The sequence below is a fragment of the Oryzias latipes genome, chromosome 8 (genome assembly GCF_053564925.1).
Source record: "Oryzias latipes strain Hd-rR chromosome 8, Olatipes_Hd-rR_3.1".
Taxonomy (NCBI): domain Eukaryota; kingdom Metazoa; phylum Chordata; class Actinopteri; order Beloniformes; family Adrianichthyidae; genus Oryzias; species Oryzias latipes.
The window spans coordinates 919,448-932,691 of record NC_136244.1 but is presented as its reverse complement, the minus strand read 5'-3'; the positions used below and the strand labels follow the sequence as shown (position 1 = coordinate 932,691).

General features: G+C 48.2%; 1 protein-coding gene across 10 annotated transcripts; it reads left to right on the top strand.

Moving 5' to 3' along the window:
* The first annotated feature begins 832 nt into the window (after positions 1-832).
* Positions 833-13,202, top strand: LOC101160562 (oxysterol-binding protein-related protein 7). Of its 10 annotated transcripts, none has more exons than XM_020705573.2 (25): positions 833-879; positions 1,064-1,187; positions 1,379-1,482; positions 2,360-2,570; positions 2,794-2,934; positions 3,851-3,904; positions 3,988-4,101; positions 4,710-4,877; positions 6,131-6,269; positions 6,344-6,462; positions 6,533-6,616; positions 6,849-7,002; positions 7,089-7,222; positions 7,986-8,078; positions 8,379-8,541; positions 8,655-8,729; positions 9,170-9,384; positions 9,473-9,610; positions 9,685-9,748; positions 9,829-9,907; positions 11,075-11,219; positions 11,320-11,470; positions 11,582-11,708; positions 11,789-11,911; positions 12,174-13,202. In XM_020705573.2, exons 3-25 carry the CDS (start codon positions 1,379-1,381, stop codon positions 12,280-12,282), a joined length of 2,904 nt encoding a protein of 967 aa, XP_020561232.1. In that variant the 5' UTR covers positions 833-879; positions 1,064-1,187; the 3' UTR covers positions 12,283-13,202. The 10 variants fall into 10 exon arrangements, with proteins under 10 accessions (XP_020561232.1, XP_078807170.1, XP_020561233.1 ...); XM_078951044.1 differs by having other exon boundaries at positions 2,764-2,934; XM_020705574.2 differs by lacking the exon at positions 7,986-8,078.
* Positions 13,203-13,244: the final 42 nt, after the last annotated feature.

Genomic DNA, 13,244 nt, shown 5'->3' with positions numbered 1-13,244 from the left:
CAACTTCCTGTTCATGGATGATGATGCTCCACTACATGCTGCCAGAAGTATCACAGATGGACTTCAGGAAGTGGGCGTGGCCTCATGGTTGACCCAGCAATGACCCCTGACCTGAACCCCATAGGGCAGGTCTGGGACCAGCTGAAGCAGAGACTGGAAGACCGGACCCCCAAGTGACCTGCAGAACCGCATGTAGAACTTGTGGAAGAGTGGACCGCCTCAGAACATCATGAGGTTAGTGAGGAGCAGGAGACGCTGAGGTCCAGCTGTCACTGCAGCCAATGGAGGACAACATTTGTTCATTTTCTTTATAAATGTCTGGCTCTGCAACAGGCTGGCGACCAGTCCAGGTTGTGCCCCGCCTTAGCCCACCAGCAGCCAGGTTAGGCTCTGGCTGCCCCATGACCCCGAAAAGGATCAAGAAGGTCATGAAGCGGATGGATATGTGTCCTCCATCATGGGAAAAAGGTCAGCAGAACATGATAAATCACCCAAAACACCATCTTCATTGCAGTGACTCTTCAACAATAATCCCTCTTTCATTGTAAACATCAAATGCAGGAACCAGAAAAAGCATTTTGTAACATTTCTAAACAAAAAACCTGAATTTTTGCTCATCCCTTGTGATGAGTTGAAGCAGCTCAGGCAGTCAGAGGCGGTCTGAGTTTTCTACCACAAAGTCAGAAAGGAAAGAGGACAAAGTGTGCTGAGTTCCAGAAAACTCGCAAACCAGAAGACACGCAGGACGGGTGATGATGCGAACCCACAGGCATGTGAGGAATGCACTGAACCCAAGTTGTCTTTTTACGGCTCTTCTTGATGACGTCAGACATGAAAACATCGACTCAGCTTACTGAAAGTTGAGTAACTGAAGGAAAGGTGACTCTTTTCCTGTTTCTAACTGTGTGAGTCTGGATGATGGTACAGTTACTGCAGTTGTGTTTTTAAAAAACTACAGAAAAAAAAAACTTTTGTTTAGTTTGACTTTTAGTAGAGAGCACACCCTTTCTGATGGCTGAGCAGTTCTCACCTGCATGCTGAGGTTTGTGTGATGCTGACACAGACTGGACCTCACATGAACCGCTGTGCTGTGCTGAAGCCACACTGATGACAGGAGGCTCTTCTGCAGCTCTGACTCCTGACTGTGGAGCTTCGGGCACCTGAGGGACCCGAATGAAGGTGATCAGGTGGGAACGCGTGATTCCCTTGGATGAGCCTCACTCTGAACATCTGAATTATTTCTTCCTTATTTCATCCTTATTTCATCCCTATTTCATCCTTTTTGTTGTGGTTTTTGTTTTGCTGGTGACACCCGGTAACTGAAAGCAGGTTTTCTTTTTTTATTGGGAACGGCGTGACGCATCGTTTCATCCTGCAGATGACAAAGCCGGCCGGCCTGTTTGGTGAGGTGGAGTCTGAGGAGCCTGGCCCCGCCCAGTTACCTGCTGGTTTTGATAGGCAGCAGAGCAGCTCATCAGTCAGGTGTGGCTGCTTTCTGCTGAGAAGGGAAGGGAAGGGAAGGGAAGGCAGCACACGGGAGCTGATCTCCTGCCAAAGCTGGGAAAGTCTCGGTCTGATTTGTTTGATAGAAAGAGGCTCTTTGGTGTCAACAGCTGAGAGACTCAGCGTTTGTCAGGCTCCAGGACCACACAGGTGCGTTTCGTTTGGGTTCAGCTCCGTGGCTTTCTGTCAGACTTTAATGAAGTGGGTCAGAGAGCAGAGGAGGCTCTTTATGAAATCAGAGTTTTTACGTCTTCTGTTTGATTTTAGGCTCAAACTGATTTTTTTGTTATCAGGTGAAGAATTTAAACCGCGACGCTTCCTCCTCCTTCCTGTTTCTTCCTGTTGTGTAAGTCAAGGGAATGTTGGGGGGGGGGGGTGTACATCTTCTTGAATATACTTTTTAACAATTAACGACTTTGGTTAAAATAATTACCAATAGATCAAAATGATGTTTTTTTTTTACTCGTAATCATTTGCTTCAAAAGCAGAACAAACCAGTTCAGCGGCCTTGTGGTAGAGTGTCTGCCCTGAGACTGGAAGGTTCTGAGTTCAAATCCATGGTGGAGTCATGCCAGTTCAGCCTCCCTGCTTGACACCCAGCATTGAGGGGTTGGGTTGGGGGTTAATCCTGTCTGCAGCCTCAGGGGGGGCTCAAATGTCTGATGGGGTCTACTGGGACTGAAAACCAGGCCACAGCTTCTGTGGATCCTTAGACGAGGCCACAAATGAACCCTCGTCTTAGCTTGTCTGTCTGACATTGATCTCATGTTTCCCGTCAACTTGGAACAGATCAATTGGATTGAAAATGTCTGAATGTGTTTGTTTGGAACTAAACGTTCATCTCTAACCTCTGCAGTGATTGCCATGAGCTTCTGCCTGTCCTAAAGAAGTTCTCCACCATGCAAGACTTTCCACATCACGTTTTACCAATGGACCCCCAGGTGTGTCCCCCACCTGCTGCCAGCAGCCAATCACTTCACAGCTACATGGACAAGTCTGTGGCCAGCACGTTTAAGCCCAGCCACTCGCGGAACAGCAGCACTTGTTCATCCAAACAGTCAAAAGTGGTGAGAAACATTTAAAACTGATGCTTCACTTTTATTACTGCTGCAATGTTTGAAACCCAAGAAAAGTGTTTCTGAACCGAAGCGGTTGGTGGTGGAAATTAAAAGGAAGACCCAAATGAAGGCCACGAATGTGCAAAACTGTACCACTACTCATAATAAAGTTTATATTTTTACATTTTCCTTTTTTGCAAAGATCCTAACTGACTCTAAACTCTTCCAAAAGTCTCGTGACTGGGAAGTGATGGACAGCTTGCAGCATTCAGACGTTCTCAAGCCCGGATCCTCTCAGGACCTCAGCATCCCCGGGATCTGCGAGGGTTACCTGATGAAGAGGAGGAAGTATCCTCTGAAAGGCTGGCATAGGGTGAGTGCAGAGAGTTCCCACGCTGTGTAAATGATACAGATGCATGAGAATGTGCTTTTCTGTTTTAATGAATGAGGGACGGTTGCGGTTTTTATGCGGATGGTATGGACGTGACCAGGACGTCCTGCGTTCTCTCTGGCCAGCATGCCGCGTGGGCCCCGTGTTCTGGGCAGGGGCCCCTGTGGGCACCGACATGATAGCTGTGTGGAGCCATTCTGGTAGTTTTCGCTGAAAAAGGCCTCTGTGAAAATGAACACAGGCAGGATTTGTGTGGAGATAGCAATAACTGGTTCCACAACAACCAGTTTGGCAGACGCTGTGCAGAGAAGCAGCAGTTAAGCAGCGAGGAGGGAGGGAGAAACGGCGCACGGATCTGGATCAGAAGTCGGTCATGTGGAGAGCAGAGCTTCAGTCGGACTGCGTGTCCTCTAGTGTTTGATCATGTGACCGTCAGGCAGAGCTTCCGTGGATCTCCGTCCATCAGGACGTCGGTCTGTCCCGACTTCATATTTCTAAATGTCCACGACTCAACCGAGTGGAAGATCTGAAGCTTGCAATATAAAATCTAGTTCTAGTTTGTATCTTAGAACCTTGTCAAAATGATATCCAGTGATAGACTTGGACCAGTTCATATCTGCACCCTCTAGAACAGGGGTCCAGGCCTGGGGGGCCGGCCTCCTGCTGGTTTTCCAGAAATTCTGCCTCATCTGCTGCTGATTACCTGGATCAGGTGTGTTTGACCAATAATGAGCTTCAATGGCAGGTTGGTTGGAAAACAGGAAGGACACCGGCCCCCCAGGCCTGGATTTGGGCACTCCTGCTCTAAAAGCAGAGAGCCTGTTGGTAAAGGCCAACCCAAAGGGTCTTGTAGGATGTGATGATCCAAACCTGAGTCTCAGCGTTCACTTCTCTTCAGAGATACTTCCTACTGGAGAGGGGAATTCTCAAGTATTCCAAGACACAGCAGGATGTGAGTATTTTAGAGAAAAACTGTACCCACACTCCTTTTGGTGGTATGAAGGTCAAAGGTCATGTTCACCTGCATTGTTTCAGGTTCAAAAAGGAAAGCTCCACGGCTCTCTTGATATTAGCCTGGCTGTCATGTCCGTCAACAAGAAGACCAAACGCATCGACTTGGATGCTGGAAACAACCTCTACCACCTGAAGGTAACTGACGTCCGGAGGGGGGGGCTGTGGAAAACACAGAGACAAGTCCAGGGGATTTTAAAACTCAGACTTCAACCTTTGTTTTGCTTGGTTTGCAGAACTTTATGAACGTTTTCGGAATTAAATTGCAGCAGAAATCCCAAGTAAACAATGAATGTAAGGGATTGAATCAATAATTAAACAGTATAAATGTAAAAAAGGATTTCTAATGGCAAAATAGTTCTGTTCTTGTTGGACTTGGTTCAGAGGAAACCGTTTTCTGAACGATGAGCACAAATATGTGAAATATGAACTGGTTATTTTTAGTCAATCTCAGTTTCTACTGGATATCTGGAGCAAATGCCACAAGTTCTGCCAACATCCTGCTTTGGGGCCACAGCCTAAAACTTAAAGTAAATGTGAGAAGCCTCTTTAAAATCAGGACGTCCACCTGTGACCCTGTGGCTGTGGATCCAAGTCGTTAATTTAAGGCCATCACCACCAAAAGGCCATTTTTGAACCACAGCAGGAGTCCTTGGATTTTGAATTCCATCTCTTTTCTCTTGTCCTCCTTTTGGACGTCTGGGTTTTGTGGCTGCATCGTTTTGAATGTTTTCTTCTCTTCTCAGGCAAAGACCATAGAGATGTATTACATCTGGGTGACCAAGCTGTGTGCCCACCGTGTCTTCAAGAAAAATGAAGCGATGAGTGTCCATCACGGCGTCCTTCACGCTCTGTCCATGGGCCAGAACTCCCTGCCAGCCATTGCCACTCTTGCCCACCAGAACAGGGCAAATGTTAGTATATTTACACCCAAAAGCAGTTTTTATGGTTCAACAGCAGGCAGATGTTTGCTCCAACACACAAGTTTGAATTGGTAAAAACTTGACCGGGCTGCACAATGGCTCAGTGGTTAGAGCTCTTGACTCACAGCCCCCCCTTGTTCAAGTCCCGGCTGGGGGACCTGAACCAGAACGCCAATGGGGGGCCTTTCTGTGTGGAGTTTGCCTGTTCTCTGTGCATGCGTGGGTGTCCATAAACATGCTTCATAGGTTCATTGGTTACTCTGAATTGTCCATAGGTGTGCACGTGAGTGTGCATGGGTGTGTGATTGTGGCCCTGTGACAGACTGGCGACCTGTCCAGGATGACCCTGCCTTCAACCACAAGTTGCTGGGATAGGCTCCAGCAGCCCCGTGACCCCGGAAGGGAGAAAACAGCAGAAGATGAATGAATGAATGAATGAATGAATGAATGAATGAATGAATTGACCACTTAAAGGGTCCAGCACTAAACGGTGACATGTTAATCTCTAATCACGACTGAGATTGGATTTCTAAAGGCCAAGACATCCAAACATAAAGGGTGGACACCCCCACCCCCCGACCCCCAGGAGGGCAGAACTCTCCACTCTTTACAAGAAAGGTGATTCTAAAGCCGGAAAGTGAATAAAAAGCAGCTTGATGGTAACGTTCAAACTGACTGTTGGAGAAAAGGACCATTCCTGTTGGGCTGCACTCTTGACATCGTCATGCATCATGTTTACTTGAAGGGACGCAGTCTCCGCCCTCTTTCAGTCACGTGCTCAGACTGCAGGTTTTCAGTGGAGGCAGCCGTCTGCTCCAGTCCGTTTAGACGACGACACTCTAATGCAGAAGACATCTGACCAGGCTGCAGACGTGGTCATGGGTCCGAAATCTAAGTTGGCTTCACTGCAACATAGCTAAGGTGCTAACCGCTCGAGTGCGGTGTAAGATGGCGTTTGTACAGGAGGGGTCGTGTACAACCAAGCATTCAGCACTGAAAACAGAACAGGATGTTCTACAAAGTGTCCCAATTCAGCCTGCCCCAGAAAAGCCTTCAGCGATGAAAAGGGGGCATTTGGAAATGTCCTGAAAGCTGGACTCTCCAGTTCTTTCCAAACAATTGTTTTAGACCATTTCTAAAAATGAAAACATTCAGGAAATCGCATCTTATGGAAAAATGCATATTTTTGTGACCTAATAAGAAACGGTGGCGTGCGCTGAAGTGTGCCTTGATGTTTGGTACAGCCACCCTACTATGCCGGCTTCGGGTCGATGTACCAAGGGGAGCCGCCCAGAGCCGCGCCTGTGGTTTCAGACCCAGCGGTGAACAACAAAGTCTCCGCCTGGCTCCAGCAGACCCACGATGTTGACGCGACGTCCAACGGTGAGAACCCTGTTCACTGAAGACTTCCAGGTGTGGAAGCGTTTCTGTCTGACCTGCGACTCTTCCTGCCGCAGAGCTGGGCCGGTGCCAGACTGAGCTCGTAGAACTGGCTCAGCTCATCCAGAGGCTGCAGTGGCTGGAAGGAGGCTTTCCCATCACCAACACGGACCTGGAGATGCGCATCAGCATGCAGGTGAATGCAGGAGGCGATGGAACCACGTCAACAGGAACTCTCTAGCTGATCTGCTGGTTTTCATTCACAGAATCTCTCGCTTGAGAAACCCAAGAAGAAGAGGGGTTCTGGACACTCCAGGACTTTGTCCCGCGTCGAAGCCATGGGGGGAGTGGTAAGATTTTTCAGTATTTCTGTGCTGAACAACTTGGGGTGCAGAGGCTCCGCCTTTCGCTCCTTGTGGGTGCCGCCTATTTCATGACATCATCCTAGATCCGGCCTCAGCAGCGTGTCTGAGTTTCTGTTTTTGTCTTTTCGACTGGCGCCTGTCAGTCACTGGGACACTGGCTCAGCTCATCCCTCATTTACATCATCAGTAACATCAGTAACGTCCCTTCTTCTCGTAGTTCACATCAAGTCACCTCAGCACCAGCTGCAGCAATCTTACCACATCCGTGAAGTCCATCCCAGACTACGTCTACTCCCAGCTGTCCAACCCACAGGTCACGTCACCAGAGGCTAAAAAGCTCCACCAGGACATCTGCGCCTCGTCCCAGAGAGGTGCCCATCTGAAAACATGAAACGGGCCGTGTCTTCACACTGGAACCGTGAGTCCAAGTCCTCATCGGATGAATGTTGTGTTGCAGTCCATGCCTCTCTGAAGGCCATCCATGAAGTCTTGACCATGGAGAGGGAGAGACTGAGGCAGGCTTGGACTGGGCCGGACCTCCGGCAGAACACCTCGCAGCAGCTTGCAACGCTGTGCAGCACGATGTCTGAGGTACTGCACTCGCGGTGGCCCACATCTGGTTCCAGGGGGGAGGAGGGGTAACTTTGGGAGCTTGGCGTTCTGCAAGCACGAGCCAAATCCTGACAAACCATGAAGGCCCAGCCCCACCCTCTGGGTTCTGGGTGAATGTGAGGAGCAGGTTTGGGCTGTTGGGGCAGAACAGGCCCTTCAGGTGTGTCTCAGCAGCACGTTTGCCTCTCCTTCATCAATAGAGACGGCCGTGGTGCAGTCATGTTGGTTCTTGCTCAGAAACTCCTCAGGTTAGCGGTTGCTGTTGTTTTCTGTTTTCTCTGCCTGTTGATGCATGTTCCTGTGGCTTTTATTTGCTTTTGGCTGTGGGGTCATGATCATAATTTTGCTTAGAAAAATGTCAGACTTGCAGTACTTTAGGGTCAAAGATCCTACTGGTTTAACCCATGGATGCCTATTGATGCAGATATGCACCAAACCTTCTCTTTTGAAACCAAAAACACAAGTGGTGTTCTCACAGCTGGAAATGAATTCAGGCATCGAGGGGGTCAAACATCTGCATTGACATCTTTAATCTGTTTACCTCTGTCAGCACAAACCTCTTTTTAACACATTGCTCAGTGACTGTTTGTGGGAATGGCCGGCTCTGTGACGCCGCGCTGGAGCCAATGGCTCGCCATGCTTGGGCGTGGAGGCCTTGCACTGTGCATGTGTGGCGGAAGCAGTGTGGCGATCAGTCACTCATGGCTTGTTTTTCTGCATTTGTCCTGCATGGCTTGCGTAGCTTGAAGTTCAGTCCCGTCTGACCAAAGTCCACTCATTCTCCCTGTCCTCTGACTCTTCTGAAGAATCCTTCTGCACTGTCCGTCTGGACCAGGTGTGTACGGCCTTTTGTCTCTTCCACTCTTGCTGTTAGTTGCATTTTATTTATTAACCTTAAACTTGTCTAAATGTTTTTGCTACAATTCTTGGGAAGTCTTTTTCTCAGATGCTGCTGCAATTTTGATTCTGCTAATGGTTACTAATGCTGATTGGACCGTCTTGTCATAGGAATGAACACTTTAACCAATAGGAGAATAGAAGTACTTTGTCAGTCCACCTTTGCTGTCAGACAGAGCGGTGCAGAAGTGTTCTTTACAGGAATGTCAATGTTTTCTGCCTCCATTTCCTCCTACAGGCACCCATGGCCCGTCCGCCCTCTGTGGCAGAGTCCTTGGCCGAATACTTTGATGCCAGCGAGGTGATTGTGTGCGAGACTTCCTCCGAGGCCGAGGCGTCAGACGAGTCGGGCCTTAGCGACATCACCACCACCAGCACCTCGGAGCCTGAGGAGGGCCACTGTAAGAGTTTCTTTCTGGAAGAACCAGCCAAACGAACCTGACGGCATTCTCCAAATGCTGCCATTCATGCTGCAGTCCAAAGATGGAAATAACCCCCCGTTTGTGCTTTCTAGCTGCTGCCACCATCAGCTACAGAGCCAGCGTGAAGAGTGCAACACACAAACCCATCCTGGCCCAAACCAGCAGTGGTAACGCCACCGTTCTTATGCTTTGTTGTACAGCAAAATGATCAATCAGCAGCTTAATGAAGTCCTGTTTGAGCTTTTTTCCTTGACTGCTTCAGCTCGCCGCCCCCCCCCACGTTCACAGCAGTCCTCTCATGAATGCAGAGTTGCTGTTTTTTTATCATTTTTTCTTCAGATTCATCTTCTTGTCATACTGACATTAGTTTCGTGTCTAAAGCTAGCGTGAGATGTTGGTGGAGCTTTTGGACCTGAAAAGCTTTCTACTTGCAGTCCCATCATTGACCACCTAAACAAAACCCACCTCAACTTTCATGTTTTCATGGACAGACTTTTTAAAGTTGTTTGACGTTGATTCCACATTAGATTCCACCGTGGATCATTTCTGTTTTTGTCCTTGTCTGGTGTCAACAGTGTTTCCTGTGCATGTTGTTGCTCTCCTCCAGGGCGTAGGACCACCATCCCTGCCCCCTCAGCAGACAACAGCCACATCGGGATCATGACCATTCTCTACAACAACATTGGGAAGGACCTGTCTAGAGTGTCCATGCCCGTTCTCCTCAACGAGCCGCTGTGTTTGCTGCAGAGGCTTAGTGAAGAACTGGAGTACTCTGAGCTGCTGGACATGGCCAACCACATTGACGATCCTTATGAGAGAATGGTAACTTGGTCCACCTTCTACAAATCTGAAGCTGGGATGAACTGAGAGACAAAGCTGATGAATAACTGGGGCTGCTGCATGTTCCTAGGTTTATGTTGCAGTGTTCTCCATCTCTGGTTACGCCTGGGCATCCTGGAGGAATCGCTACAAACCCTTCAACCCTGTCCTTGGAGAGACCTATGAGAATGTGAGAGAGGACAGAGGGTTCCACTTCATCAGCGAGCAGGTAACGTCCGCGGTCTACCCAGACAAATCCACGTGTTCAGGAAGTCTGCAATGCGGTCTCTGTCCTGTTTCCAGGTCTCCCATCACCCCCCCATCTCAGCGTGTCATGCAGAGTCTGAGAATTTTACTTTCTGGCAAGGTGGGAGCAGCACCTGCAGCGAGTGCAGAATCCACTTCACAAACGGAGACTAAACCTCTTTACTTCTGCTCTGTCTGCAGATCAAAGATGGAAGAACAAGTTTTGGGGGAAGTCTGTAGAGATCATCTCCTCCAGTCCAGTCAATGTTGTCCTCCCCAGGTGATCTGAAAGATTCCAGTTTTAGGCGTTTTCTTTCTTGCTAGAAGAGAAAAAAAAGATAAAAGAAAAAGTATCATTGTGTGAAATGTGACATAAGTAGAGTTCTTCTGTCACTGGAGGTGTAGCATTTGATGTTTCCATTTACAGATTTCCATAATGTTACTAGTGCAGCGTGTTTAATGTTAAGGGTTCATTTGTGCTTCTTCAAAACCTCAGGACACATTTGGTTGAAGTGAAGCAGAGTTCGTTTCCCCCGATAATCCGAAACAAACTTTCAGTCTGAACACACCCCAGTGGATTCTGGTCTGGGACCAGGAACCGGTCTTAAGCCCATCTTTGGAGGTGGTCTCGGTTTGACTGAGACTCGGTTGACTCTGAGATTTTCTCAGTGCTCTGAGCAGAACTGGACCAAAACGGCCCCTGTAGCCGAGCATTATGGGATGTGAACAGAGTAACGGAGCAACAATGAGTCACAGCAACTCATTGAAATGTGGTTGGATGACCACAGCTGACTGTTTTTCTGACCATCTATACATCATAAACGCTCATCAGCGTACCGTCTCCTCGGTAACCGTCCTGCAGCTCGCCTCCACCGGACCAAAATAGTGTTGTACTGACGTTGATAGACGATCAGAATTGGTCGATAAAATATAAAGTTTAAATCTGTGAACTATCCCGACACGGACGGCAGAGACCAGGTCTTCAATATTCTTTCTCTCGTTACTTTGCCCCGCCCTTGTAATTCCTGACCAATGACTGTAGAGATCTTTAGTCATGTGGTTTTGATTACAAGCTTTGGTTCGTAACACAAACGATGCAGACCAAAGGCTCCGGACTCGATCTGGACAGAATTAAGCGGACTTGGTCTGGACCAACAGATGTAGCTGGTCTGAATACCCCCTGGGTGGCAGAAGAGGGCAGAGTTGAGCTGCAGGGTAAAAACTGAGGAAGAGGAGCTTTGCTGAAATGGTTTTTCAACGTTTGACGCTCCCACAATTTTTAACGCTTCTGTATGAATCCTATTCAGCGTGTTTGTGTGTGCGCCTTTCATGGTGCGGCTAAGAGTTTAAACCACACAGCACCGTCCTGGGACACCTGCAGCGCTTTGGCCAGCATGCACACGGCTTTGTGGATAATAATATTAATAATGCATGCGTGTTTCTTTAGATATGGGGATCACTATGAATGGAACAAGGTTGTCACCTGCATTCATAACGTGCTGAGTCAGCAGCGCTGGTTGGAGCATTACGGCGAGGTGATCATCAAAAACACAAAGAGTGACGTGTGCACCTGCAAGATTACATTCGTCAAGGTTAGAAACCATCATCATCACACATTCAGGAGTGTCTCTGTTGACCAACACGAGGATCACATTTCAAGTTTTCCAATGCCGTTTGTCTCCGGCTCTTTAGTCTCGTTACTGGGGCTCAGACGGCGGTAAAAACGAGGTGCAGGGCGTGGTTCTGGACAAGGCTGGGGAGGTGGTCCATCGCTTTGGAGGCCTCTGGCATGAAGGCATTTTTTGTGACACTTTGTCTACACCCAAGTGCCTCTGGAAACCTAGTGAGTACCCCTTAAACGGTCATGGAAATGCTGCTGAAAATGCATGACCCCACTTTGGCCTGCAGCCAGTAAACGGTGACACTTTGAGCAGTCTTCGTGGTTTCTGTTCAGACGTGCAGCCGGACGACCACTTCCAGTTCTACGGCTTCTCGCGGTACGCCCGGGAGCTGAATGAGCTCACTCCAGACCTGAAGGAGGTTCTGCCCCCGACTGACACGCGGTTCCGGCCAGACCAGAGGTGACGATCGCAGCTCACGCTTTACTCTGAATCCAAGTGCCTCAGATTACTGATTTGTGCACGTTTCTGACACTGACCAGGCTCCTGGAAGAGGGGAAAGTGGCGGAAGCTGACAAAAAGAAGGATGAGGTGGAGGAAAAGCAACGAACCAGGAGGAAGGAGATGGCCAAGAGGGGGGAGGAGCATATCCCGCGGTTCTTCAAGTAAGAATATTGAACACGTATTAAGAGTCAACAGTTCAGGCTGTGACAGGGTTAGTCCAACTGTCTGTTCCTGGAAATGCCTCCACCCTAGAAACACCTAGAACTAGAGTCTGAACGAGGCTGCTGGAGAGGAAGTGAACCGCATGATCTGCCCCTTTGTTCCCAGTGAAGGTTGACTCCAACTGCTCTGTTCTCAGGCCAGAGTTTGAACAGAACGGTACTTGGTGAGGTGTGAGCAGTAAGACTTTTGTGTGTCTCTCAGGAAAGCCATCGACGCCGCCGGCACAGAGACGTGGCTGTTTAACGGCACCTACTGGAAGCTCCGTAAAGAGCCAGGCTTCTCCAAGACTGAAAACCTGGACCTGTGGTAGAACCGCACGGCTGCATTCATGTCTGGTTGCATCGAATGCCGTTGAGACATGAGAGCAAGCCTGGTAGACGGGTAACTGACGTCACTGTTTTCAGATGCATGAATGATCCTCTTTGTGTGCTGGAGGACTTGTACCAGGTATAGAGGTGAGATGCTACAAAGATGAGCAAATGTTCACCAACATCCTCCTCCCCTTCTGGCTGTTGCTGCCTGTGATGTCAAACCATATTTTAACGCTTCCTCTGTCCAGCTCTTTATTTGCCATCTCAGAAACCTGCATGTAAATCCGGTTCTGCCGGCTGGAGCCTCTGTCTGTCTGTATGTGTCTGTTTCTGTGGGATGAATGACAGAATTCATGTTTAGCTGATTTTGGTTTTTAACGTGGATGCATTTATCACGAATGCCTGTCTGGGTGCAGCTGTGATGGATTTCAGAATAGTCTATTCTAAAAAAAGACGGGTTGGGTGACGGTGGAGACCAGGCGAACTGGTTCTGCATATTTTCCCTCCGTGCGCATCACTGTAGGAACTTGGTAAAGTTAGTGTGCTTTAAATTAGTTCTCAAAGTGATGATCAGAATGTTGGAACCAGCTTTTTGAGACCAGCAGCCTCTGACCTGAAAAACCTGAAAGACCGGGAGTGCACCACTTTTTTTTTCCCTCCATGACGGCGGTTTTTATTGTCACCAATAGATTTATACAGAAGAAAAGACTTTAGTGTTATTTTTTTCTCCCAAATAAAATGTTTCGTAAGCACTATTTTTTTGTCTAACTAAATGAATGCTGCTTTTTAAAAAAAACTGCATTAGTCAAGTTCCAGTCTGCTCTTAATGCCATCAAAGCCATAAACCTGATCTGCTCAGTGGATGCTGTTGTCAAAGGTATAACCTATTTAAGTAAATAAAATATTGCCCAAAAATCCACATGTGCCTTGTTTTGCATTTCTTCATTGATTAATTTCAAAA